General features: G+C 30.6%; 3 protein-coding genes across 3 annotated transcripts in view; 2 read left to right on the top strand and 1 right to left on the bottom strand.

Annotated features, from left to right (window-relative positions):
• LOC105623001 (ATP-dependent helicase brm) overlaps positions 1-26,813 on the bottom strand; it is a 30,878-nt gene extending 4,065 nt beyond the window's left edge. Inside the window, exons 1-8 of the mRNA XM_012204404.1 lie at positions 26,538-26,813; positions 3,945-6,001; positions 3,531-3,604; positions 2,795-3,044; positions 2,554-2,692; positions 2,303-2,464; positions 1,835-2,176; positions 1,509-1,755 (exon numbers count right to left, since the gene is read on the bottom strand). Coding sequence (XP_012059794.1) covers positions 1,509-1,755; positions 1,835-2,176; positions 2,303-2,464; positions 2,554-2,692; positions 2,795-3,044; positions 3,531-3,604; positions 3,945-6,001; positions 26,538-26,813 — 3,547 coding nt within the window. The remainder of the gene's footprint in view (positions 1-1,508; positions 1,756-1,834; positions 2,177-2,302; positions 2,465-2,553; positions 2,693-2,794; positions 3,045-3,530; positions 3,605-3,944; positions 6,002-26,537) is intronic.
• LOC105622999 (inositol-phosphate phosphatase-like) lies at positions 18,308-21,337 on the top strand. Its single transcript, XM_012204402.1, has 6 exons — positions 18,308-18,373; positions 19,426-19,559; positions 19,643-19,899; positions 20,351-20,456; positions 20,537-20,697; positions 21,009-21,337. Exons 1-6 carry the CDS (start codon positions 18,308-18,310, stop codon positions 21,125-21,127), a joined length of 843 nt encoding a protein of 280 aa, XP_012059792.1. The 3' UTR covers positions 21,128-21,337.
• Positions 21,993-25,445, top strand: LOC105623000 (inositol monophosphatase 1-like). The gene is made up of 6 exons (XM_012204403.1): positions 21,993-22,061; positions 23,816-23,949; positions 24,152-24,414; positions 24,801-24,906; positions 25,020-25,171; positions 25,324-25,445. The coding sequence occupies exons 1-6, from the start codon at positions 21,993-21,995 to the stop codon at positions 25,443-25,445; spliced, it is 846 nt and encodes a 281-aa protein (XP_012059793.1).
• Positions 26,814-27,125: the final 312 nt, after the last annotated feature.

Raw genomic sequence — 27,125 nt, 5'->3', positions numbered from 1 at the left:
ATAAAATAAAATACATATAAAGAAAAGGCTCAATAAATATGAATAAAAAAATTATAAATAAAGGGATGACAAACCAAATATACGAGATAAATAATAACTTGCAAAATTTTAGATTACAAGAATAGGAATTGTGCTGATTAACAAATGAAAGTCTGTCTGAAAAAATATACTTTTTAAAAATTCTTTTATTGATTTTTTATTTATTTTTTCATAATTTATATATTATAAAATACAATAAAATACAATAAAAATATGTTAGTTGTAAAATTAATTATCTAACAACTGCAATGATTTCAAAAGAGTTTCTTTTTTCTGGAAACTGTTTGGAATAGTCGCTAACAACTTTTAATAAAAATTATTTTTGTTTCTCATTCTTTGTTATAATATTACTGTAATCGGTAATTAGCTTTATTCTCCGTTCTGCTGTGTCATTAAACAACTTTTAAGTTCTTAACAATATGGAATCCTTTTTTAAAATATTCATTTGTGGACCAGATTAAAGGATCAGTTTGTAAAAAATTTCGGGGTTCCTTCAGTAATTAGGGGACTTCTTTCAGTAATTAATATAGCACAGATAAATTTGTTTCTTCTAATAAAAAACATATTGTTGAGAACTTAAAAGTTGTTAATGACACAGCAGAACGGAAAATAAAGTTAATTACCGATTGCAGTAATATTGTAACAAAGGATGAGGAACAAAAACAATTTTTATTAAAAGTTGTCAGCGACTATTGCAAACAGTTTCCAGATGCTAAAAAAGAAATTCTTTTGAAATCATTGCAGTTATTAGAAAATTAATTTTACAGCTAACATATTTTTATATTATTTTATAATATATAAACTATGAAAAAATCAATAAAAGAATTTTTAAAAAGTACATTTTTCAGACAGACTTTCATTTGTTAATCAACACAATTCCTATTCTTGTAATCTAAAATTTTACAAATTATTATTTATCTCGTATATTTAGCTTGTTACCTCTTCATTTATAATTCATTTGTTCATATTTATTAAGCCTTTCCTTTATTATATTTTATTATTTATCTATATTATACATTTGATTGGAACACAATTTTAGATCCTAAGAAAAATAATCAAATGTGAAAAAAGAAAGACTCATCAGCATATATACCGGAGTTATACTAATTATTTATTTTTATTTTTCAATTATTAATAATACACCTAATTATTTAAATGAGACGTATACTGTAAGATCTGCATCTCAAACGATACAGAAAAACAAAACATACATGTTAAAAAAAAGAATAGTCCTCTAAATTGATTTTTGTGAAAAATACGCTTAAAAATGAGAGTGTAATATAAGATTAAATGTTTAATGAACTGTCGGCACGAATTCCCGTTGTCCAATCGAAATTTGACAGAAATTATTTTTTTGTGAATTGGAACCATTTTGAAGGGTGCCGCGAAAAGAATTCGAAAAAAAATTTTTCTTCAAGAATAAAGATGGACTATTCTAGTATACACAAATCTAAAGTGTGAATATTTACTATCGGATTTATCCTCACTCTCATTTTCTCCATTCTCCTCTTCGTCATCGTCCTCATCCTCCTCACTATCTGATTCAATTGGCTCCCATCCGGGATGAGCTTCTAAAAATGCTGATAATTGACTCATTAATGGTGCTTCATCGCCAGTTAATGTGCGACCAGTGGCTGTTTCTATTACACCAATACGAGTATCATCATTAGCTCCGCCATCTTCAGCATTCTCACCATCTTGTAATTTCTTCTTTTTCTACACGATCATAATTGACTCCGTCAATATTATAAGTATTTTATTATGAAAGAATAGCTAGTGTTTAAATTTATATTACCTTCTTACGCTTTTGTTCTTCGACTTGCTTTCTCTTTTGTTCTATTTTATGTTGTTTAACCATTTCTGTAAGATTACTGATATACTCATCGGTTTGAGATAACAAGAATGCTAAACGTTTATCCTTCTTTTGATCAATTAATTTTCTGTAACCCTCTTCGTCTTCCGCCATAAGACGACGCATACGCTCTTTCTCAATGCGTTCTTGTTCTTTCTTCTGTTCCCGTTCAGCATTCGCGTGATAGTTAAGCACTGCTTTGTTAAGCCTAGCCAATTTTGCAACATTATTGCGATGAAATTCTTTAAAGTCTTTGCCATGTTGTAACACAGAACTAAGAAATTCCTGCGAAAATTAATATGTATTCGTTTATTCACAATGATAATCTTGCTAAAGCTAATAATGACATTCAAATTTAAGTATAATTACTATAATAATTTACAATTTAAGTATAATTAAAGAAACTCTTACTTGATGTTTCTGTCTTCGTTTACGTTCTGCTTCTAATTTCTGTTGTTTTTCTAATTTTTCGGTAGCTCTAGCTTCACGCAACCCTTGCCGTTTTGTACGTTTATAAGCTTTCACGTTCACTGCAGTTTCTAAAGTGGTATCTTTTCGAGTACATGCTATAATCTAAAAGAATCGAAAGTATTAAAAAGAATAAATAAGAGCTCCTAACTTCATATAAAATGGCAAATCCATAAATTGATTAAGTACAGTACCTCTGATCTTAATTGTCTCTGGAAGTTTAGTACTCTTAGCATGCGCAATTCGATCTGAGCTTGTATACGAAGATCTTCTGGCATATTTGTTGGTAGATTGCTAAGTTGCTCCATTCTAAGCGATATTCGGGCTGCAACTCTGTTACCAAGCATTAAATTTTTTATATTTTACTAACTTCTTTTACAAAAATATGGCTTTTATCATACATTACTACACAATACTACTATGTCCTGTGCCTACCTGTTTTCTCGTTCTTGCAATATTAACAATGGATCTAATCCTGCAGGTTTTCCTACACTTGTCACTCTGTTAGCCTTAGCGCCAGACTGAGGTTGCTGTTGCTGTTGTTGCGGCGTTTGACAACCTGGTCTAGGAGCACCTGTGGGACCAATAACATTTGGACCTGGTATTTGTGGCCCAGATGTTGTAACAGGGCCTTGAGACGGATCTATGGGGCGTTGACTCATCCCTGGAGGAGGAGGCGCGCCACCTATTCAAATCCGCCTTAAATCAGGATCATTCTACCCTACTTTTGTAAATACCACTATATATTTGTTTCATTTTACACTCATTATACATTACTAAATATTACAATCAGTAAGCATAATTTCTGTAATTACATAATCTAATACATAAAGTTACTGAGCGGAAATAGAAATTAAGTGGAAAGTATTTAATATAATGGATATTCAGAAGAAGCATTTAGAATAAAATATTATATAACAGTAGCGAATACAAATTTCTAATGCATTATAAATGATAATATACAATGTTCAAAAGATAAGTTATTAATTTTATGTAGATTTATAATATTAAAACAATATATAAAAAAGCAAATAAATGTAAAACAGAAAAACAAACATATGGACTAGAAAAGCTCTATTTAAAATAAGCAAAATAAATTATGTGGCAGAAAGCAATACAAAAGATAGAGTAGTCACCCAGAGCTTATAAGCTTATATATTTAAAAACTCACCCTGAGCAGCTAGTGCAACCTGTTGAGGTACAGCCTGGTTTCTTGCTAGCAATCTGTATGCCATTATCTGAGCTCTGTAAGAATGTAAAAAAAATTGAGACTGCGAAATAAAAAAATTAATGTAGAAAAAATATTTATGTATTTCTTATTTTAAGTTAAAATATTAAAAATATATACAAAATAACTTAATCTAATTATTTTAGAAAATTAAAATCATCTAGAATTAAAAAATGTTTGTATGATCGTTTTTTTAGTCGTACTTAATTCAATTTATATCTATATAGTTATCTATGTTTTCTTTTAATTATTTTCTTTTCGTAATTCTCATGTCTTAAAAATTATTATTATATATATATATATACACAAAATATATATATATATATAAAAAACACACAATTGTTATAATTTATATACCGTAATTGTTGCAATTGTTGCGAATTGAAAGCTTGCTTATCACCCATACCACTGCCTTGACGAGCTCTTAAGGCTAACAATTGAGAATATCGCGGATCTTCTTGTAATCCTTTCTCTTCCATAGAATCAATTGCTTTTTGAAGCGCATTCAGATTCTCTTGTCCTGATCCGGGTGGTCCTGTAGGTCCAGTAGGACCAATTTGTCCACTTCCAGTTTGACTCATTTGATTTACTGGAGCACCGGATCCTAATGGTGCTGTGCTATTGGGAACTTGACCCTGATTTTGACTGCCAGGACCTATTTGAGTAGTAGGAGGCTGAACATTTGGTCCATTAGGCCCCATTTGCCCACTCGCACTTGTATGACTAATTTGATTATTTGGACCACACAGTCCCATTTGACTATTCGGACCACCAGGACCCATTTGATTACTCGAAGCATTCGGGCCCATTTGAGCACCTGGACCTCCTTGCATCATCTGTCCTGGACCACTTGATGGAATTTGTCCGCCTGGTCCCATTTGACCAGGACCACTACCTGGCCCCATTTGTCCACCAGGTCCACTTCCTGGTCCCATTTGACCAGGTCCACTACTACCATGTCCCATTTGTCCACTGCCTGATCCCATTTGTCCGGGTATGCCTCCGGGTACCATTTGACCGCCAGGTCCACTGCCGACATTCATTTGCACTCCAGGACCGTTTCCTGGTCCCATTTGTCCTCCAGAGCTGCCTCCAGGACCTGTTGCACCCATTTGTCCTCCGGGACCGCTGCTAGAAGTCATTTGTCCACCAGGGCCACTCATTACACATATTCCAGTAGGTCCATTAGGTCCTATAGAAACAGGTCCACTACTTGTTGTCATTGGTACGCTACCTGGACCACTTCCAGGACCCATTTGTCCAAGACTATTCGGTCCTAATTGACCTACGGGACCGCTTCCTGGTCCCATTTGACCTGGACCGGTAGGTCCCATCTGACTACCTGCGTTTGGTCCCATTTGATTACCCGCCCCTGCAGGTCCCATTTGATTACTAGGGCCAATTTGTCCGCCTGGCGCATTCATACTCATTTGTCCAGGTGGACCGCCCATGCCCATTTGAGGTCCATTTGGACCCATCTGTGACGGCCCATTATGACCCATTTGTCCAGGCCCATTTGGTCCAATTTGTCCTGTTGGCCCAATAGGACCCATCGGTCCCCCAGGCCCCATTTGTGTTTGACTGTTCGCCATCATCTGATTCTGGTGATTCGGGCCATTTGGACCCATTTGATTCGGACCCATACTGTGCACTGTAGGACCACTTGTGGGCATTTGACCAGGAGCACCAGGACCCATATGACTTCCTGGACCGGTCGCATTCATATGTGTAGATACTGGTGGACCACTCGCGTTCATGTGACTTGAAATCGGTGGTCCGCTATTCATATGACCTGATCCAGGAGGTCCACTTGTGTTCATGTGACCTGGTCCAGGTGGTCCACTCGCGTTCATATGTCCTGATCCGGGTGGTCCACTAGCATTCATGTGTCCTGATACTGGAGGTCCTGCGCCAGCCATATGTCCGGGAGGACCACCAGGAGTTATATGGCCTGGTCCTGGTGGACCGCTGGTATTCATGTGACTTGGAGGACCACCCATATGGCCAGGCCCACCGGGAACCATTTGAGAATTTTGAGGGCCTCCAGAACCCATTTGAGATCCTGGAACAGGTCCGCCAGGACCCATTTGCCCTGGTCCAGTCTGATTCATATGAGGTCCACCAGGAGGACCACCTTGCACCATATGTGATGGACCCATTTGTCCAGGACCCCCTGGACCCATTTGTCCTGGGCCTCCTGGTCCCATTTGTCCAGGTCCTCCAGGACCCATTTGACCGGGTCCACCGGGTCCCATTTGTCCACCAGGACCCATCTGTCCGGGTCCGTTAGAACCCATCTGATTGGGACTTTGCATCATATGAGATCCACTTTGTGGTCCATTTGGACCCATTTGTCCAGGTACCATTGTTCCTCCAGGACCTTGAGAGGTAGGTACAACTGGGCCGCTTTGATTCTGTAAGAAAAAAAAAAATCTCATATAAATCAATATTTATAATCAAGAATATTTTCGGAAATCAAATTTAAATTTTTAGGTAATTGATTCACAATTTTTTTTATAATTTATATTTTAATATTTTATTTTTATATTTTAATCTAGAGACACGATATAAATATTAGGTATGGGAAAAAGTTCGTGGCGTTTTTTTAATGCCATCTAACAGGAAAAACGCCACAAACTTTTTCCCACATTTAATACAAGACATATTGGAGATTTGAAAATATGTGATGACACAAAATATAGATATGGGCAAAATATATTTTTAATAAAATTGTGCAGGGAAAAAATTGTGGGAAATTTTTAATGAAATAAAAAAAAATAAAAGAGCTAGATAAAGACTGCGTGTAATTATAATATTTCTAATGCTTGCAAAAGTATACAGAAGTATATAAAGCTTACACATAAAAATCTGCAAAAACAATCGACATTGCATTGTTCATCACGTGCATATCGTGATGATTAACATACCCGTTATATAATTTCGATCAGCAGCGGTCAATTTCATCACGCTGATAAAAATTGCAAAAAACGACAGAATCAGGTGAAAGAGAAATGCACAATCATGTGAGACCTGATGCGATTGCATGTGGCCGCACATAAAATAAGATGTATTTATTTAATCGAATTATATTCGTATGTATAAGTTAAGCTCTCACGCCTTGTTCACGTTTAGTTGTTGCCTAACTAAACAATATCACGTTCCTGAGACATGCTACCAAGACAGCTACCTATCGCAAGCATTGATTGATAAACAACACAATATATAAGAATACTTTATTTGCATATTATTGTGCAATAATAAAAACGTTTGACAAAAATAAAAAGATTTTTTGCAATTTTTCCTTTTAATTTCTTCCATTTTCAATAAAACAATTTATCAATAGGAAATTTTACCTAATTTTTAAAAATCTTGTTTTATAATCTTATTTTTTCAATATTTTTTGTTGTAAATAATAATAAAAATATGTTAAATCTTAATTAAAATCTGATTCTAGTATATTTATTGCTTTATCTAGTTCCTATTTAATATTTTTAGTACGTAAAGATTTCACTACAATTATAAAACAATTCTAAAATTTTTTATAATTGTGTCTGTAAAAACGTTTTTGTAACACGTATACTTTAATTCTGATAATGATTATATATCTTTCCATTTGTCCTGCAAAACATTCCGTACGATGAACGAAATTCGTTCATCTTCGAATTAGCGCCTTCGAATCGCTATAAAATTTAATCAACATATTCTTTGACGATGTTACATCAAATTGATCTTCTTTTGCATAATGTGATGTAATAAATATGTATAAAAAATATTTTTTATCTTTTCGAACAATATCTTCGATATACTAAACAAATATTAAACAAATACAAGTGTGAATTTAGAAAAAAATTATCGACAGCTGCAATGGATAATTTTAAAATATGATATGGGAAAAGTTCGTGTACGTTTTTTTTAATGCCATACTAACGGGAAAAACGCCACGAACTTTTTTCCCATACCTAATATTATGCAATATCATTTTTTTTATAGTTATACGATAAAGATATCACTCATCTGTACACGTGTCATAGCATTATCAAAATGAACTGTTCTGTAATAGGATTTAATAATAAAAACTTTAATTCTCTTCTCAAACATAACATATCGCAGAGAGAATGGAAAAGAACTCGAGAGGATTCGATTAAGTTAAGTGAATGTGAATTCATAGTGGAGATGACAATCTCATTCGACAATCGTATCATAAGAACAACCGCGATATCTAGACAGAATATTTTAAATGGAGCATACTATCGCGATATGTCATTCGTAAACTTGTAAAAGAACGGGATATTTCGGATTCGAGTTAACAAAAATATCTACTTAAAAGAAGCTCTATTACTGCTACGACTTCATTTTACAATAAAATCTGGAAAGGTGAATATGATACTGCCATTCTGTAATTAAGATACTGATTTGATTCTTTGAAGTTAATATATCTGCTACTGACAATTATTTTGCAAGAAAAAAATCGGAATTAAAAATAGAGCTGAATGAAATAATGATAAGCATAAACATCATCAATTTATTGCATTTTTTTCTAAAAAGTGATAATAAAAGTTCAAAAAAAATTGATGAGATATTAAAATATAAAAATTAATATTATTTTTCAATAAAAATGTTTTTTAATTTATTTTTCGTTACATATAGAACGTCTATTTACAGAAGTGTTTTATACTTACAACCAAGGCTGTATATATTCTATAATTAAGTATGATTGGAAAAATTATCGATTGCCAGACATGACATTGTCTTTAATATAACTTCACTGATTAAAATTCATTATATTCCAAGGCGCAATAAAATTAATTAGATATATTATTTTTGAAGATTCATTTGACAAATTGTTAAACAAATTACAATTGATGAATTATATACTTAGAAAACAGCCAATATCATTACTTCCACACTTACTATTTTTACAGAAATAACGTTAAAACATGTGCAATATTCTTTTCGGGTGATGCTTTTCATTCATTTCAGGATTTAAGAATATTGAAACAAAAGCTGGAGATTATGTGGGATTTAGTGATGCAATACAATCGAAAAATCAAAGCGATTTTAATGGATAATTTAGCAAAAAAATTTCCTACACATAAGTTACTAAATTTTTTAATTTGATGAAATTGAATATATTGAATATATTAATGTTTGTGTACATATCATAATAATAAATCATAATTACATAATAAATAACTATTTCATGAATTACTATTAATGTAATATCTTTTTATACAAAATTTTGGAATGTTATAGATTTATTAGATTTATTGGTGAAGAAACAGTATCACGTTTCAATTGTCTACCAGAACTTACAAATGCAATTACATGGATTATTGATCTCATTGATGGAACAACGAACTTTGTACATTCTTTTCCATAAATTTGCATATCGATTGCATTGGCTGTGAATAAGGAATTCGAGATTGGAATAATTTACAATCCCGTTTTAGAACACTTATTTATAATTAGAAAAGGAGCATATTTCAATAAAAAATTAAGAGCTCGATAGAAGGTAAAATATTATTTTTTATCTTTCATTAATCATTTTCCATTCTTTTTTTCTTTCGTTTTGGAATTCTTCACAACAAAAACAAAATGTCCGCATTCTCTATCAAATAAGCATGTATATGCCTGTATATGTATCAGTAATTCTTAACTTTAATTTTCATGTCTAATTATATTAATACAGTTTTTTATTTTTATTTTATTTTTTTATTATAATTCTTAATTTTCACAAAATAAATCAATACGTATGACAAACAAATCATAACGATAATAATAATATTTTATTTTTCCCAGGAACGAAATAATAATATTTTATTTTTTCTCGAATATCTTCACTATGTTTAAAAACTTTATACGCGACTATTGAGAATATTCACGATATTATTTTAAGAAGATTGGAAGCTTTCATCTCGATAGCATATGGAATAAGAATTATGGGTTCAGCAGCGTTGACTCTGTGTCACGTTGCTGGAAGCTGTGGAAGAATATCATTCTGGCAATTTAATATAATCTGCCGCTACAGGTGTATTTATAATCAAAGAGGCTGGAGGTGTAGTGATCGATACAAAGTATAACATTAAATATACCTTCGATTATTTCTCTCGTAATGATCAAAGTATAATGATATGATTATTTCAGAATTAAAAAAACATTTTATTTAAATCTTATTTAAATATTTTATTTAAATCTTTATTTAATTTCTTGATTTTATTAGGTGGAAAATTCAATGTTATGTCATCAAAGCTGCTAGCTGTCAATAACTGAAAGCTGGCAAAAGAACTAAAGTTAATAAAATATAAAACATGCACTGAAAAAAAATATAGTCAATTTTAATTAATATTTAGTTGAATACTGTCAACTAAATATTTATTAAATATAAAGATATTTATTCGATACAAGAAATGTTAATTTGATTTAACAATCTTTTTTTTTATTGAACAAACATTTACTTACTAAGTAAATGTTTAGTTGGCAGTATTGAACTAAATATTAAAATTAACTATATTTTTTTCTCAGTGTGCGGCTCTTAAAACTCATCAGAGAATGCTGTTATTACAGAGTGACAAAATAACATTCTTATACGAATCGAAAACAAAAATTTGAAGTAACGATAATTTTTAGAGAAGATACACATTCCTCTCCAATGTTATTTAAAATAATTAAAAAAGCTAGCATCACGTCCATATTAAAATATGTCTCGAGTAAGCATTGTTTATAATTTTAAAATAGCTAATTTTATTATTTACGAATAGCTAATTACGATGATAGAACAAACGCGTTCAATCATTTCATTATTTATTATTTGTTTAAAACAAAGTGTACAACACATTCAATCACGAGATATTGAAAATCTATGGCGCGATAAGTACAATGTACAACAAATCACTGAACAAGATCATGCATGGAATTAATAACGCTAATTGTAAGAGAACACATTAGGTTCATAGGAGCATACTTTGCAGTTTGAGAGTAACAGCGGGCCTGACCAAGTCTACTGGCGAGCGTTGAAAATGTATAAAATATCACGCACGTATAGTTACTGAATAGTAAGTAACATTATCTACGCTTTATTATTTCCTAATATCTCAAATATATAAATTGAAAACAGTATTTTACACATACCGTATATAATTATCTGGCATAAATAGTAAATATATTATAATTCATGTATAATTAAAGTAGAAATTTTAATGAGACGTAGTAATATTAAAAATTAGTCGTATTTAAGAAAGAATTATTTTATTCATATAAAAGATTTTTTAACGTTTCATTCGTAAGCAACTCATAAATTTCAAATACTTGTTTCAACGAGCGCTCGGCTCTACTTTGTGCTCGTAATATAACTAATGAAATTCCACAAACCGAATTTCTTTTCCTCACCCATCTTACTATTGTTATTTATGATTATTTTTATTGTTATTTATGATTATCATGACACACATGTATAAAGACGGCTTCAATAGGCTTCAACATATTCGCTAAATATTGACTTACATTCATATAGATAATTCATATACTAAATCATGTTATAAAAAAACACGTGGATAATGTACAGCATATTCATATATAAAGTCAACATTGACTTAGCATTGATAGCTAATGCATTCGTTAATATTTATTAATATTGTTATGCAATCCGTGTTTACGCGCTTAAGATACAAAGGCGACTTATTGATATCTTTGCATGGTATGTCTTAAAAATTTAATGGTTATTCCACATAAATCGCAAATACAAAACGGAGTTCGCAACGTTTGTCGTGACAATCAATTAGAAGTAATCAATAGTACCACTGACGCTTTGAATTTGTTATCGCTACAACTATTGCAAACTACAATAAGTATTAAATTTGCTACTTAGAATAATCTTAACTTTTTATACAATATTAATTCAGTAAATATAGACTCTATTCAATAAATATAAATTATAATTGTATAATAAATAATGTTACTTATTATGCGAAGAACATAAATATTAATATATTAATATATGCATAATCGCATAAAATATTATGTCATATCATAAAAAATCAATATGGCGTTTTTCACTCATATATGCAAGGAAAATAATAAACGTGAAATTATCTCTTTTCATTATAGAGCAAACTTCAAGTTCCTAAAAAACTTTTTAATGCTTTTTATAAATTATGATGAGCTATCAACACACAAAATATACGCGCACGAATTGTTTTAAATGTTAACATTTAATTATCTGCGTTATTTGCACTGTCAAATATCATTAATTATAGAGATAAGGATATCTATAAGACACAAGTTCTCATTTATAGCGGTTAGTATGAGGATTTAATTAGCCGTACCAGCACATTTCTCGACATTGGCAATTATGTCATGCGATCTGGACATCGCGAAGTGTTTCGATTTCGCGAGAGAACTCGTATTACAAACTGACAAGGTGAGTCACAATTCATGCATAAGCGAAAGGATTGCACAATTCTGGGAGATAAAATTGAATGATAAATTGTACTATGTATATTATACGTATCTAGATAAATAAGTGAGAGGGTTTGTAAAGATATAATTTGAAAAAATAATTCTTATAAGACACACTTATAAAACAGCTAAACATTTTGAATTAATTTCAAACAATGCACTTATAAAAAAGCTTTTTTCCTTTGTATCACAGCTGTTCGATCTATCACTCACTTTATCTCAGCTTGGCTAAAATCCCATTTTGCGTTTTGGGTTTTTGGTGTGCACGTGTGCATAATATGTTGTAGATTATGCATAATTGTGTGATATGTGGATTACAGTATGTTGTATTATGCGTGAGTTCTCGTGTATTGTGTAATATCTTTTCTCTTGCTCTATTCACTTCTTATTACTTTTAAATTCTATCTACTGTGACGCTTTATAGCAACAATTTTGCTAGTGCCTCACCACTTATGTGCAATGTGTTATCTATATCTCGCTTATATTTTTTCTCGTCAAACTTTGCAACTTTACGTTGTGCATTGCAATAAAGATTAAAGATAAAAAAAATTCGATTTATGAGATTTTTACAACAGAATAAATATTTAATATTTCACATGAATCTCCCGAAAATGATTAAAAAATGTCAATACGAATTTCACTCGCGCTCAATTTTTAGCCAAATATTAACTATTATTTTCTTAAATATTTTCCAATTTTCTTTCTTTTTCGTATAATTATTGAGAAGCAGATTTTCAAAATGCGTTTTGTTCAAAATTTGTAATTTTTAATAAACGAGAAAGAAGGAAACTATGCACACAAAAAAACTACGCATTTTATAAAAAAGAACAATCAGTATATGTCAATCAGTAGGATATAAAATATTAAACAAAATTGCTTAACAATTGCTAAAAATGTTGAACAGATTTATTTCTAATTAAAAAACACAATGCATTTCGAAATGTCTTATGTTTTTTCAGCATATAAATTAACGATGAAAAAATATTTTTTGAACATTTCAAAGTAGCTTATCATATAAGTCATTCAACACTGAACACTACGCTACTACCATCTCTAATTAAAAAAATGAAATTTTGGACAAAACGTATTTTAAAAGTCTACTCCTCAATTGATATAATCATATATTTTGCATTACTTATCTGCATAGATATTTAAATATAACGAGGACGGAAAAATTATATATAATAAAATTGAAGGGGACTTTGTAACCAATTATGATCAGCAAATTGAAAAACTATTTATTGATAACTTATCCAAAGAATTTCCCGGTCACAGGTGAGTTACAACTGTAATCGCATAAAAACAAACAAAATCATTAGATAATTAAACTTAAATTTAGTTTAATAATTAATCTTATAATATTTATCGTAAGATCGTATTATGTTCTATTAATACGTAAGGAATTAAATGTTTCGCTAAAATATTTCCTATTTCAGAATTATCGCGGAAGAAACGGTATTTGCAATGCAAAAAATGCCAGAATTGACAGACACACCAACATGGTTTCTCGATCCAATAGACGGAACCGTCAATTTTATGCATTCATTGCCTTATTTCAGCATAAGCATAGCTTTGATGGTCTGTAAAGAGCTTGTTTTAAGCATTATCTACAATCCATCGAACTCAGAATTATACACTGCAATGAAAGGCAAAGGCGCTTTTTTGAATGGAAAGCCGATTCACGTCTCTAACATCACTGGTAAAATGTAGAAGCGACACTATCAATATCATATTTTTTTAAATATTAATTTTCGCCGAGTTTTCACAACAATTGTTCAAGATTTTCAGAATGCTATATTTTTCATTTTGCAATTATTCTATATATAATTTACACAATCTTTGCAATCCATCATAATCGATTTCCATTATATATCTTCCCATCTTGCAAACTCAATACTAAAATATGTTCGATTCAATAACAATTTATTTTTAACAGCAAGCTCTGGATTATCTATATTAATCATACAGTTGATTCATTCAGGGGGAAGAACCGTAATAATTTCGCAACGGATAGGAAAAACCACATCTGAGTGTATCTGTAAGAAGTGCATTCTCATTGCTTCAAATATTTTGCAGATCTAAAACAAGCAATGCTAGGGATCGATGCGTCAATTATAAAATACGTGAAAAAGGACAAAGACATATATATAGCCAGGCTAATCGCTTTAATCGAGGCGGTGCAGGCGTAAGTAAAACGTAATTATATATTCAAGATCAACAAAAAATCGATGCACAATTAACTTGAACTGAAAATTTTATAAATTCACAGAGAAATGATTAAGTGAAATGAAAAACCGCGCCTTGTCCGAATAGTTTTCACTTATGTAATATATATTTACCCAGCCGTAATGTATATCTAGTCTGTATTATATACCTATTATTTTGAAAAGATTTTCATGCGTTTTCTATCAATTCAGTAACAGAAACATTGGATCAGCTGCACTGAGCATGGCATACGTAGCGCAAGGTATGATAGATATCTTACACGTGGATGTTCTTCTTAAACCTTGGGATGTAGCAGCAGGAACGCTGCTTATACACGAAGCGGGTGGAATTGTTATTGACTCGAAAGGTATGATAACGTAAACAATAAATTAATAAACACACAAACAAATATCATATGGCTAAATTTTACAAATTTTCTGTATGAATCTATATAATACGAATATAGTAAAAAAAAATTTCTTTAAAAAATTTACCTAAAATATCTAATATTTAATTTATTATTTAGAAGAAGATAAATATTAACCAAACTCAAGCTCAAAAAATTGACTTGTAAAGCAATTATAGATAAATATATTCATATATATTCATATATATTGAAATTATATACTTTCATTATGATAAATAAAAAGACAATTATTTTGTACAATCACAGAACACAGTCGGAAATTTTAGATTTAATTATCAGAATTACGCAGGATTAAAATCAGATGATTTCTTACTAGAATAATACAAGACTTTAAATAGAAGTAGTAAACGTAAAAGTTGATGATAATCGATTACTGCAAAACTAATTATTATAATCATCTTCACAGGTGGTACTTATGATATTATGAAGCCAAATACTATCGCAGCAGCAAACAAAAATCTAGCACAAGAGATATCTAAAATAATCATCAATACAGATTTAAAAACGCAAAGAAAAAGACTCAAAAGAACCTGACGCAAAAAAGGCAAAAAAATAGCTCACGTTAATTCATTCAAGAGTTGAGTGTATAAAGCAAGAGAAGGTGTGTTCCAGCAGCGAATGTATCATATAATACAAGGAAATTGTCTATAAAAATCAGTCTAAAGAAGTTTGTTAAAAAGTTCTATTGACGCACTTACAGATGTCATACCTACGAGATCAATTCGAATATGTTAACCAATGTACAATGTTGTAAAATGAGAATTAGCATAATTAGTTTTTTTTGGATCAATTTACCCGTTGTTATATATACGAAAAAAATTAAAATTAAAGCACTATCAAATTCATTATAAAATTTTATCATTCATCATATATTATGCGGTGCAAAGATATTGATAATAATGCATTTTACACAAAATAATAAAATTTATTCCTCGAAATTGTATTTTATATTAAAACAATTATTTATTCTGTAACATTATCGATATTATTTTTTGTGTTAAAATTTTAGATTACACTATTTAAATTAAATTTTGGCACAATTTATGAAACACGATAATGCTAATATCGTACTTACTGATAGATATATATAATGATAGATATATAAAATGTAATATTAAAAAAAAGATTGCTTTAATTTGTTCTGTGCGTAATTATAAAATATTATTAATTAGAGTGTGAATGTATGAACAGAATTATTTATTCAGAAACTAGAAGGAGATAACTCGTAGACGACCATAATAATAAATGATCATGTATGTTATCCAAGACTTATTTTTTAGTGAAAAAAATTATAATACACGCATTCACTCTTCTTTATTCTCGCTAATGAAATTTGCGATAGATATTAATTAATTTAATTACCATGCAATTCATCACCAAATCAACATTTAAATTATTTTTTCATTAAGTAAAACTTTTTAAAAATAGTTTTTTATCATTTATTCTCTACACATTTGGTAAGCTTTCTGATTATTGAATCTATATTAATTATACTAATCTATATTAATTATCGATTTTTTAAATAATCGGTTGATTGTCATAACATATTAATCATTTTATTATGAAAACATTACAATATCGAATTAAAAGTTAAAAGTTTGATAGGTTTCTGTGTCGTCTTATAAGATGCTGAAGAAAATAAGATAATAAAATTAATTATCGATGTCCTGAAAAAATCTTTTCCGATAATTTTTTTATTTATTATATGCGATAAATATTTATGGCTGCTGTCCGCGTGTTATAAACTGCCTTCAATTTCTTTCATTGCAATGGATGATTTTAATGTACATGATATTTTCGATATATAATGTATGTAATTTAAATGATCCTTTAAACACATCATTGAATTCTCGCGATGTGCGCCTTTTTTAAGCCATTACAATATATAAATAAATAAATAAGCATTATTATGTCATGTATGTCAATAAAAAAAATATAAAAAAGTGTTGATTCCAGTAAACATCAATGTTGGATTTCGATTTAGTTGTTGATAAAAGATAAATACATTTCAATATTTTAATTAAAATGAAAAATATTTGCAAAAGCGTATAGCTTTGAAGCAAATAGAAACATAGATGTAGGCAGATCGAGTCAATCATTAGGGAACATTAAATACTTGCACAACAAATGTGTAAGCTGCAAGCAAAACATCTTATAGACAATAAACGGAAATGATAGAAAAATATTGTAAAATAATAATAAAATTCTAGAGATAATTCTCAATAATGTTAACTTCAACGGAAAATATTTATGTAATCAATAACGTTGCATATTAATAAGTGAAGCAAAAAAATTAGCATAATTATACGTCTCTCAAGAGATTCTTCTTCCAAGCAATATTTCAGATTTTTTTAGAAATACATATTTTTTACTAGAGTAATTCTTATTTCTCTAATATACTCTAATAAATTCAGAATAATCACAAACATTAATGAAATAAACATTACAAACAAGGTAAAACAGATATTACAGAGCAAATATAAATTTAAGCTTATATATATATATATATATAAGCTTAAATTATAGCATATGCAAAAAGCAGTAAGATGTAAGCAGTAAGTAAATTAGTCGAATAATAGAGAGGGCCAGTAAGAGAGGGCGAATTTAATGTTATGATTTCCTTATGGTTTACGTCTTACTACTTTATATTTTTGTATGTGCCATGGGCTTTATGTCTTGTGAATTATTACAAATATTTTATGATTGAGTCGAGTAACACAATCAAAAATAGACTGAATTTAAACTTTATATTATAATTTATGTCTGACCACTAAACCACTCGAGGACACGAAACTTGCAACACCTGCAGTTCCTATCGTGGAAATTAACGCAAAATTTGCATATCTTTTTGCGACTTTATATTGCTATCTATCATCATAAGTAAACACGCACACACAATAGCTGTACTATTTAAGATATCTCTCGAATCACGCGTAGGATAGTATTATTAAAAATTCGTAATTTTTTAAATCGTTTAGAAAGAAGCTTTAAACATGGGAAATAAATCAGTGAAATAGCGTTGATTATTCCATCCTCTTTATAAAACAATCGCGTCGTCGGGAGACATCTCACATCATTGTGGTGAATGGCAGGTGCGTGCAATTAAGTACATCTCAGACGGAATATAAAATCAAGGTCTATTTTAGAATGGCATTATTGTTATCTCATAAAGTAGACAAGACGATATAATCTTGAATAGATATCTTCAACTCTCAAAATACATTATTTACATCCAGTTTTATTAGCTCATTACTATAAAAATCAACGTGACATGTTAATTAAAAGATTTAGATAACAATTATTTAGATAAAGCAATCAAAAATATCATATGCATATAACGAATAAGCAAATTAGTATAATTTTCATTTATCAAATATTTTCTTCTGTTAACGAGTAAAAGCAGTTAAAAATTTATAATTTTTAAAAGACTTCTCGAGGAGTTAAAGGTCTGGAAGTATAAAACTTGATAGAATGCGCCGTTGTTTCTCGGATTGTGTACCTCCTGCTGTAGGCACGACCGATTCGAGTGAAAAACAGTGAGGTGTAGACACGGACAACAGTGCTAGCTCGCGCCTTTTGCCGACGAGGTCGAAACAGACGCACGGCGTTTGCGCGTTTACCAGGTTGTACAGAAATGGCACGATACGCCGAGGACGTGTACTACGAAACTGCTATTAAACTAACGCGCGAGGCTGCCCAGGTGAGCATACATCGCAAGAACGATCTCATCTTCGATAAGAATGAATGTTTCACGTAATCATCGAACAAAGCATCAATGAACTAAATGAACTAAAAATACGTATTAACCGATATCATTGAGATGATCGCTTGTCAACCGGTACGATTGGGAAAATATTACTAAACATTACTATATGCTTCCATAGTTACATATTTGAGGACGAAAGAATGTGACATTCTTATAATGTCAGATGTGAAATCTTCAGATAATTTTAAGAGCCGAGTGTGTTATGTGTTATAAAGAAAGAATGTCTATATCTAAAACATTTTACGAATTTATGTTATTTGTCATCTTATTCTTTCGTCATCTCCGTAACATTATAATAAAACTTCTATAAAATTAGAAATTCCTAGAAAGATATCAGAAGCGACGTAGTAGACGTACACGTCATACATAGATAAAATATCTAATTAAATAATAATTATATTTGTAAATAATAAAAGAAATCTTGACGACAGTTTTTATAAAGTTTTATTCATTCTGCCAATGGCAAAATTGATCAATTAAAATTAATTTACACCGTATAATTTTATCAAAAACAGTAAATATCAAAGGTTATTTAATTAGCAATTATTTCTCACGTCCCAAAAATTGAATTAAAGAAAATAAAGAGACCATCCTAATGACGTCGTAATTTATTAGCGATAAATTCAATAATCCTTTCAAATTTTCTAATAATAAATTTTTCGATTAGAGCGATAAACAATCTATTCTGCGCTGTGAATAATTTTTCCGTACTGAAACAAGGAAAAATCAAATACACCGTGCAAATTGTAAAATATCATAAATCAAGCGATCTCTAGCATAAATCTTTGTACAATCATACGTATGTATAAATTGTACATTTTCAAAATGTGGAAAAAGCATTTATCTCACTAACATAATAATCGTTTTATCTCATGTTTTTTATCTTTTTTGTTTATCTCTGTTTATCTGTCTTTATGTTTTATTTGTATATACGGCGATCTTTCAATTATTTTATAATACATATTAAATATTAAGTATTGCTTAAGATTCTGCGAGATTCTATCAACGGTTTCAAACATATCAAAGAGAAATTGGGCGATTGGGACCTCGTCACCGAATATGACCGACAGATAGAGGATACAATAATCGGTGGACTCAAACGAGCATTTTCGAATCACAGGTAGTAGACTTTCTCAAACAACACCGTATCATTTGACAAAAAGCAAATACGAGTACGGAAAATTAATCCAACTATACGATCAGGTTTATCGCAGAGGAATCGACTGGCAAAGATCTACCAGAATTAACTGACGTTCCAACGTGGATCATAGATCCCATCGATGGAACCACCAACTTCATCCATGGATTCCCGCACACATGTGTGGTCATCGGTTTGGCTGTTAAAAAAGAAATGATCCTTGGTATCGTGTACAATCCAATTCTCGAGCAGCTATTTACGGCTAGAAAAGGACGGGGCGCGTTTTTGAACGGAAAGCCGATTCAGGTGTCTAAAATACAAGGTAACAAACCAGTCTCTGTAATTTGATTTGATAAGATATGCGATGTGGACAAAACGTCAAGAATGGTGGAGGATAACATACATTCCTGCGCAGTAACAGAATCTGCTCTAAAGTTCTACATATCTAAAGATCTCAGAATAAAAGAGATAATAGTTTTGTATTAATACTGAAAGTAGGACAATCAACGTCCTGCTGTTAGAAAATATAGATGTATCGTATCTCAGGTTATTCGCCTCTTTACCTTCAAGTTAAAGAATGACATATATTATAGATCGACTCTTGCTAACAGCTTGCATTGCAACACGCTAATTGTAAATGCGTGGCGGTAATGATCTAGAGAAATCATAACTACATTTTAAAGATACATCAAGGATAAAATTAGAAAGCGTCATTGTGTATGAACATTACTTATTTCGCAAATGTTAACTTTATATATATCGAAATTTCGCAGAATTGTCGAAAGCTTTGGTCTGCATGGAATCAGGCTTTATAAAGGTAGATAATCTACGGGAGAAGACGGTGGAGAGGATCCAAACTATCGTCAAAGCGGCTCAGGGGTAAGTCTTAGAAGCAAATTTGTAACAACGAGATTTTAACTTGTACTATCTTCTTTATATTTATTTATTTCACCTTGAAGCATTCGCACTCTCGGTGTGGCGGCATTAACGTTGTGTTACATCGCGCTTGGAATCGTGGAGGCCTATTACATCGAAGGTCCTGGTATTTCGACGTGGGATATAGCCGCGGCATCATTGATTATTTCAGAAGCTGGAGGCGTCGTCGTGGACCGCATAACAGGTTATTATAATAATAAGATTGGAATAATAAGATTATTATAACTTATAATACTTATATGATAATCATACTCTGCATTGTCGTTTAAATTAACAGTCGCAACGGTAATACTAATAATAAAACGTAGCCGCATTTTAAAAAAAAGATCTAAAAATTTCATGAAAAACAACTATAGTGCATAAAAGCAATTCATTTATTTTTATCTGTACGACTTTGTGTGCTGTATTCCAATCGCCAATTATCACGTTTTGTATTTCGTTACGTTCCAATGACCACTATACTGACTAATCCTTCGTCCTTTTTTTTTATTTCAGGCGAACCGATCGATATCATGAAGCCACGTGTGGTAGCTGCATGCAACGAAGGAATTGCTCGCGATGTTGTTAGGCTCATCCGCGAAGCTGATCACCGTGTAGATATGAGGATAAAATAACGTCAAAAATTTCGAAATATACGTATTAAAATTACAAATTTCTTTGTTATGCGATTCAACTGCCTGCAATACCAGTAAACTTCGAATTAAATCATGCAGAAAGTAATACACTAATCTTTTCAAAGAAATATTATTAATTAGAAAATGAAGTAGAAATATATATATTATCTGATATCAACATTAAAGTAGACATTAATAAATCCATCTAAACTGAATAAAATGATTTATTTCCTCACAACTTCATGTTTGATCATGTTTATGCAAACATAGATTTCCTCGGGACTATAAATAGTCAATTAAAAAAGATAGGGAATTACATATAATATTAACGCAAGAATAGAATATTCTATAATTATGCTCGTAATTAAAAACAAAAGAAGTGATTTGATGATTTGGTTTCCTCCACTATGTTTATCTAATGATCGCTACGAACGAGTAGGGTTTAAAGTTTAAAGCAATCCCCGCAAGGAAAATCCCTAAACTAGGATGTGTCACTTAATTGACAACCTACTGACGAATGCAAGGAAAAAAATACCGCGGTGTTCACGGAAAGTACGTAAAACCTTGATGAGGATATAGACCTCAGACTCGCATGTGCGTAATCAACTACCTTTCAGTCTACGCTCTGACGTCATATCGCGGACGGAAATAAAACTTTCGCGATCATCGACTATAAGATAAGTTTCGGCCGTTCCTACCTTTCATTCGTGCATCTGATCTGGTACGTTGACAGTCGGAGTAGTCTCACGCATATATCAGTCAGTCAGCGCCACCGAAAAGACGAGTGCAGTTTACGAAACAGCTGTGTGCAGATTGTGATCATTTTTCATTCACATACTAGAGGGACAGAAACGATTGGAGGAAGATGTGCGAGCTAAATAATTTTGATGAATACTACAGAATCGCTGAAGAATTGGTCTTGTATGCAGGAAAGGTATGTTATTATTCAAAAAAAATATGATAAGTGACAAGTACTCACATTTCGAGATAATGCGATATCTAGATAGATGCTTATAGATAGCTGCCAAGTCATGCGAGATATTATAAGATTGATTCAGTTTGGTTAATATTTGTTTAGTAAACAAATATAAAATTTCAATGCAAATAAGATAATTGAATTATCAAACACTGTGTTTGAGAGCTTCAGTAATTACATACTAGACGTAATTTTTTCTGTTATAAATTTTCTGATTTATGAAATTATATTAACTATTAACTACTATTACATTGTGTAACAAAAATAATTTTTTCTTCACATATAAATAAAAGAATCGAATTATCAAACATTGTGTTTGAGAGTAATATTATGTATTAGATGTAATTTTTTCAGTTATAAATTTTCTGATTTATAAAATTATATTATTTGCCATTATTACATCATGTAAAAAAAAATAATTTTTTCTTCATATACTGTTAGTTAAAAATTTTTATATAAACGACTATATGAACAACCTAACTTCAATTGCGTCTCAATATCATAACATGCATTATACATCAGCAAATGTTCAATAAATAACATTTTTACATTTTTAAAGCTATTAACTATGTACTTAAGTATATTGCTATATGTGACAATTTTATAATGACTTCAATTATTTTGCTTATATTTCATCGCAATGCCAACATTAGTTTTTAACTTTGCATTGGTAGACCTGTACAAATATATTCAAATATTTTTGTTATATGATGCAGAGCACATAAATATCTCCAGAAGTATAATAATTAAAATTATTTATTATTTAGAAAACCGACAGAGTGTATTTCGCAAATGCAGAATTGATTTACTCGTAAACTCTTGATTATTTTTGAAGATATGAAAAAGAAATCGAGATTGTGAAACATGACCTATAATTAATGTTTTTATATAGAAGGATTCTCCGTTCGTCAAATAGCAAAGAAAATGCAGATCCCAAGTCAATAGTTCAAAATATCAACAAATATTTTCGCGAGACGAATGTTAATTTTAGTAATGTAAAAAAACTTTTAATCAACAGTATACGAAAAAATCAAAATATTATTTAAAGATAAAATCTATTTAGATTTTATGCATTCCATGATGTGCATTCCATCATATCAAGTTGTGTTTTTATGCGCCTTTAAAATTTTTAAAGAAGATTTTCAGCCACAATACAAGATAAAATTATACAATTATCAGAAAATCGTGTATCTCCATGAAATTGGTAGCTAAATTTAAAAATAAAATTAAAGATTGAAATAGAAAAAAATGATAAATGATAAAAAGATATATTTTTAGTCAGAATCTAAATTTTTTTTAATGCAGTTATCTTTTTCATTAACATTCATAAAAAACGTAGAAAAGCCGAAAGAAGAAGAAATGTGAATGAGTTTCAATTAAAAAAATATTTTTTTCTATTATATTTCTTTGCTCCAATTGCTTTAATTTTCATATCATTTCCGATTCAGTAACTAATTTTATATAGAAATGCATGATTTTTAGACAAAATTTAAAACTAAATTATAAAGACATATAAAAAAAATTAGAAAAAATGATAACAAATTATGGTATTATTGCTAAAGAAAACCAAATTCCAAATTAACTGTCATAAAAAAATTCGGTTGTAGGATGTTCGTAAATAATAGTTAATAATTTTCACTAATAAAAAAAAAGCGATTTTGAATAAAAGAATTTACACAAAATATATTGAAAAAGAATTTCACTTTTTATAGATAATAGAAGATGGAATCAATAGCAGAAAGAATATCAAAAGTAAGGGAATTGATTGGGACCTTGTTACAGAATACGATCGCAAAATAGAGGATAAATTAATAAAACAATTGTTGATACAGTTTCCATCACACAAGTAAGTTACAATTTTCTAAATTCTGAAGTGATCTCACTCTAAAAAGTGAAAATTAAACCAATCTTGAAAAAGAGTGGCTCAATTTTCAATCTTAAGAGTGAGATTTCACTTTTTAGAGTGACAATTTATTCTAAACGTTTTAGAGAGTGTGATTAATGATCAACTACTAACAACAAGTCAATAATGAGATTTAATCTTTCAGGTTTATTGGAGAAGAAACAGTAGCAAAGGAAGGCTGTCTACCTCAACTAACCAATGATCCTACGTGGATAATAGACCCGATAGATGGTACTACCAACTTTGTACACCGTTTTCCACATACATGCATCTCCTTAGCGTTATTAGTAAACAAAAAGGTGGAAATCGGGATAATATACAATCCTCTTATGGGACAATTCTTTTCGGCGAGGAGACACTGTGGTGCCTTTCTTAATGGAAAATCCATAAAAACTTCTGACATGAGAGGTAAGTTCTACACACTTAAAATATGTTCATATTCGAATCACGCACACAATAGCATGATTCATGAGCATGTAATATCATAGACACACATCAATCTAATTTATTACACGTGTTACTATATCATGGCCTTGCTAAAAATGAGTGTAAGAAATTCATTATTTTACGGTCTAGTGGAAGGTTATCCAATATCCATTAAAATCGCAGACTGAGCAATTTTAATAGACATCAAAGTTAATGTTGTGTCCTTCATAAAGCAATTACTTTAAAATGTGGTTTAGCTACAATTTGTCTGTTTGCTTTATCCATCCAAATAATTACTTCACTTTCACACATGTAAGAAATACTTAAAAAAATTAATATATATAATTATATATGTCTATTCTTTCCAGACATATCTCAATCATTAGTGGCAATGGAACCATGGCTCGCAAAAGATCCTCAGTATTTAGCTAGTGTATATAGTAGAATGCACGCTTTAGTACAAGGAACTCATGGGTAATATATTTTTTTAAGATATTTTAAAATATTCTTTAAGATATTTTAAACGTGTAATAATGTATATATCAATTAATTCAAAAACTATTAATAATAAATTGCTTCTCTTTCAGAATAAGATCACTGGGTACAGCAGCGCTCACGTTGTGCTATGTAGCAATGGGAGCTGTGGAGGCATATCATATTGAAGGTATCGATGCTTGGGATGTTGCAGCAGGGAAATTAATAATCGAAGAAGCAGGTGGAGTTGTGATAGATACCGATGGTAAATATGACTTTTGTCATTAACACTTAATCTTACATTATTATTCCAGTAATTTATTTTTCCAGTTTTTAGTCCAGCTTCGACACTCTCAATAAATCTTATTTTATTATATCAAAAAAATTCTGTTAATATAAAAAAATTATCATTTACAGGGGGAGAACTAGATTTAATGACTCCGAAGGTTATAGCGGCATGCAATCAGCAAATTGCACAACAGCTTGTAGATCTCATTAAGAAAGCTGATTGCGAGATACTTCACAAAAATTTAAATTAATTATGCTGATATTATATTCAGTGCTCATTAAATGTCATATTATATAACAACGCATATGTATGCAGACTTAAAAACACAGTATTACTAAACGTGACTTAAGACTGCATTAGCTTTACAAAAGATTGTATTTTTAGGACTGATGTAGCTCATACTTTTCTCTGCACTGATAGTTACTGTATATTTCAATAATTATATTAAAATTAATAATAATGTTCACAATATTAATAATATTAATAAATAAATATTGTATTTGTAAATCGACTTTCAATTTTTAATGCAATCAATGCCATAATAAAAAGATTTTTCTCCCATCTTATAATCTGTATCCATACATACATAACTATTACAAATAATAATAGAGAATTCAGTTGCACAACACTAAATTAATATACATTAAAAAAAAACTGCTTTATATAAAGTATCTAAATACAATGATATAATATAATGAACTTTGATAATGAAATAATACATATTCATTCTGTTAAATAATGTGATAAAATTATTGAACATTTAAATATTTATATATTTCTGTTGACTACATAGAATTTTGCATCTTTCGTCAGCAGACTTTATGATCTTTGAACTTCAGTATAGATTTTTATATTGTTTCAGACTGTATAAAAATCTAAAAAAAAATTCTTGTGAAAACTTTAATAATGAGCTTTTATTATCATAAAAGTTCGATTATGTTATTTATTTACATATTTAAATTTATCGACTAGACTTCACAAATGAAATATCGACTGTACCTTCAAAATCCTATCTGACCAATAAAGAGTTAAAATATTTATATGCTTTTATATTTAACTTTTCATGCATAGTAATTTTTAACATGCATTAATTTAGTGTAATGCAAGTCATCAAATTCTGTTATAAGTCTAATTCTACTAAAGTCTGATTTTGCATTTTCTGATTAATTTGCGGTTAGGCTTAACCTGATGTTTATCCAATGAGATTCATCTATGACGATATCATGATTAAAGCTCACGATAAAATATGAAGTAAAATTTAATCACAAGTTAACCGAATAATGAAAAATTGGGCTTAAGAAAAGAGCATAGATATAGTTATCACAATATATAGTAATCATACCTGTGGACCCATATTAGGTGGCATTTGCTGTGGATGGGGTGGATAACTCTGCTGTTGGGGTGGTGGTTGTTGTGGTGGTTGCGACATGGGTGGTCCACCTGGTGGTATGGGTGGACCACCTTGATAACCCTGTGTTGGACTATGAGGATGATGCTGCGGCGGTCCCATTGGACTACCTTGTGCATTAGATGGGGATGGTGCCTGTTGTGGAGGTCCCATGGGACTAGGTGCTTGTGGTGGTGGCATAGGCGAAGATTGTGGCGAAGGACTCGCCATATTATTATGTTCAAAAGATTCCAGTTTATCTGAGGCTTACTTCCTGAAAATATTACAACAAAATGCAAATGTAAGAATCAATTCTAAATTCTTTCTTGGCTATTTATTTCAAAAATTTCTATTATTTCTTCTACTTCAAAGAATTTGGAGAATAGATTAGTGCATAATAAAATAGCTGTTATACATACACACACACATACACACACACCTACCCACACCCATCCACCTACCCACCTACCCACACACACACACACACACACACACACACACACACACACACACACACACACACACACACACACAACACACACA

Source organism: Atta cephalotes (genome assembly GCF_000143395.1).
Source record: "Atta cephalotes unplaced genomic scaffold scaffold00052, whole genome shotgun sequence".
NCBI classification, from domain to species: Eukaryota; Metazoa; Arthropoda; class Insecta; order Hymenoptera; family Formicidae; genus Atta; species Atta cephalotes.
The sequence above is the reverse complement of the archived record's forward strand: the minus strand, read 5'-3'. Positions and strand labels throughout refer to the sequence as shown.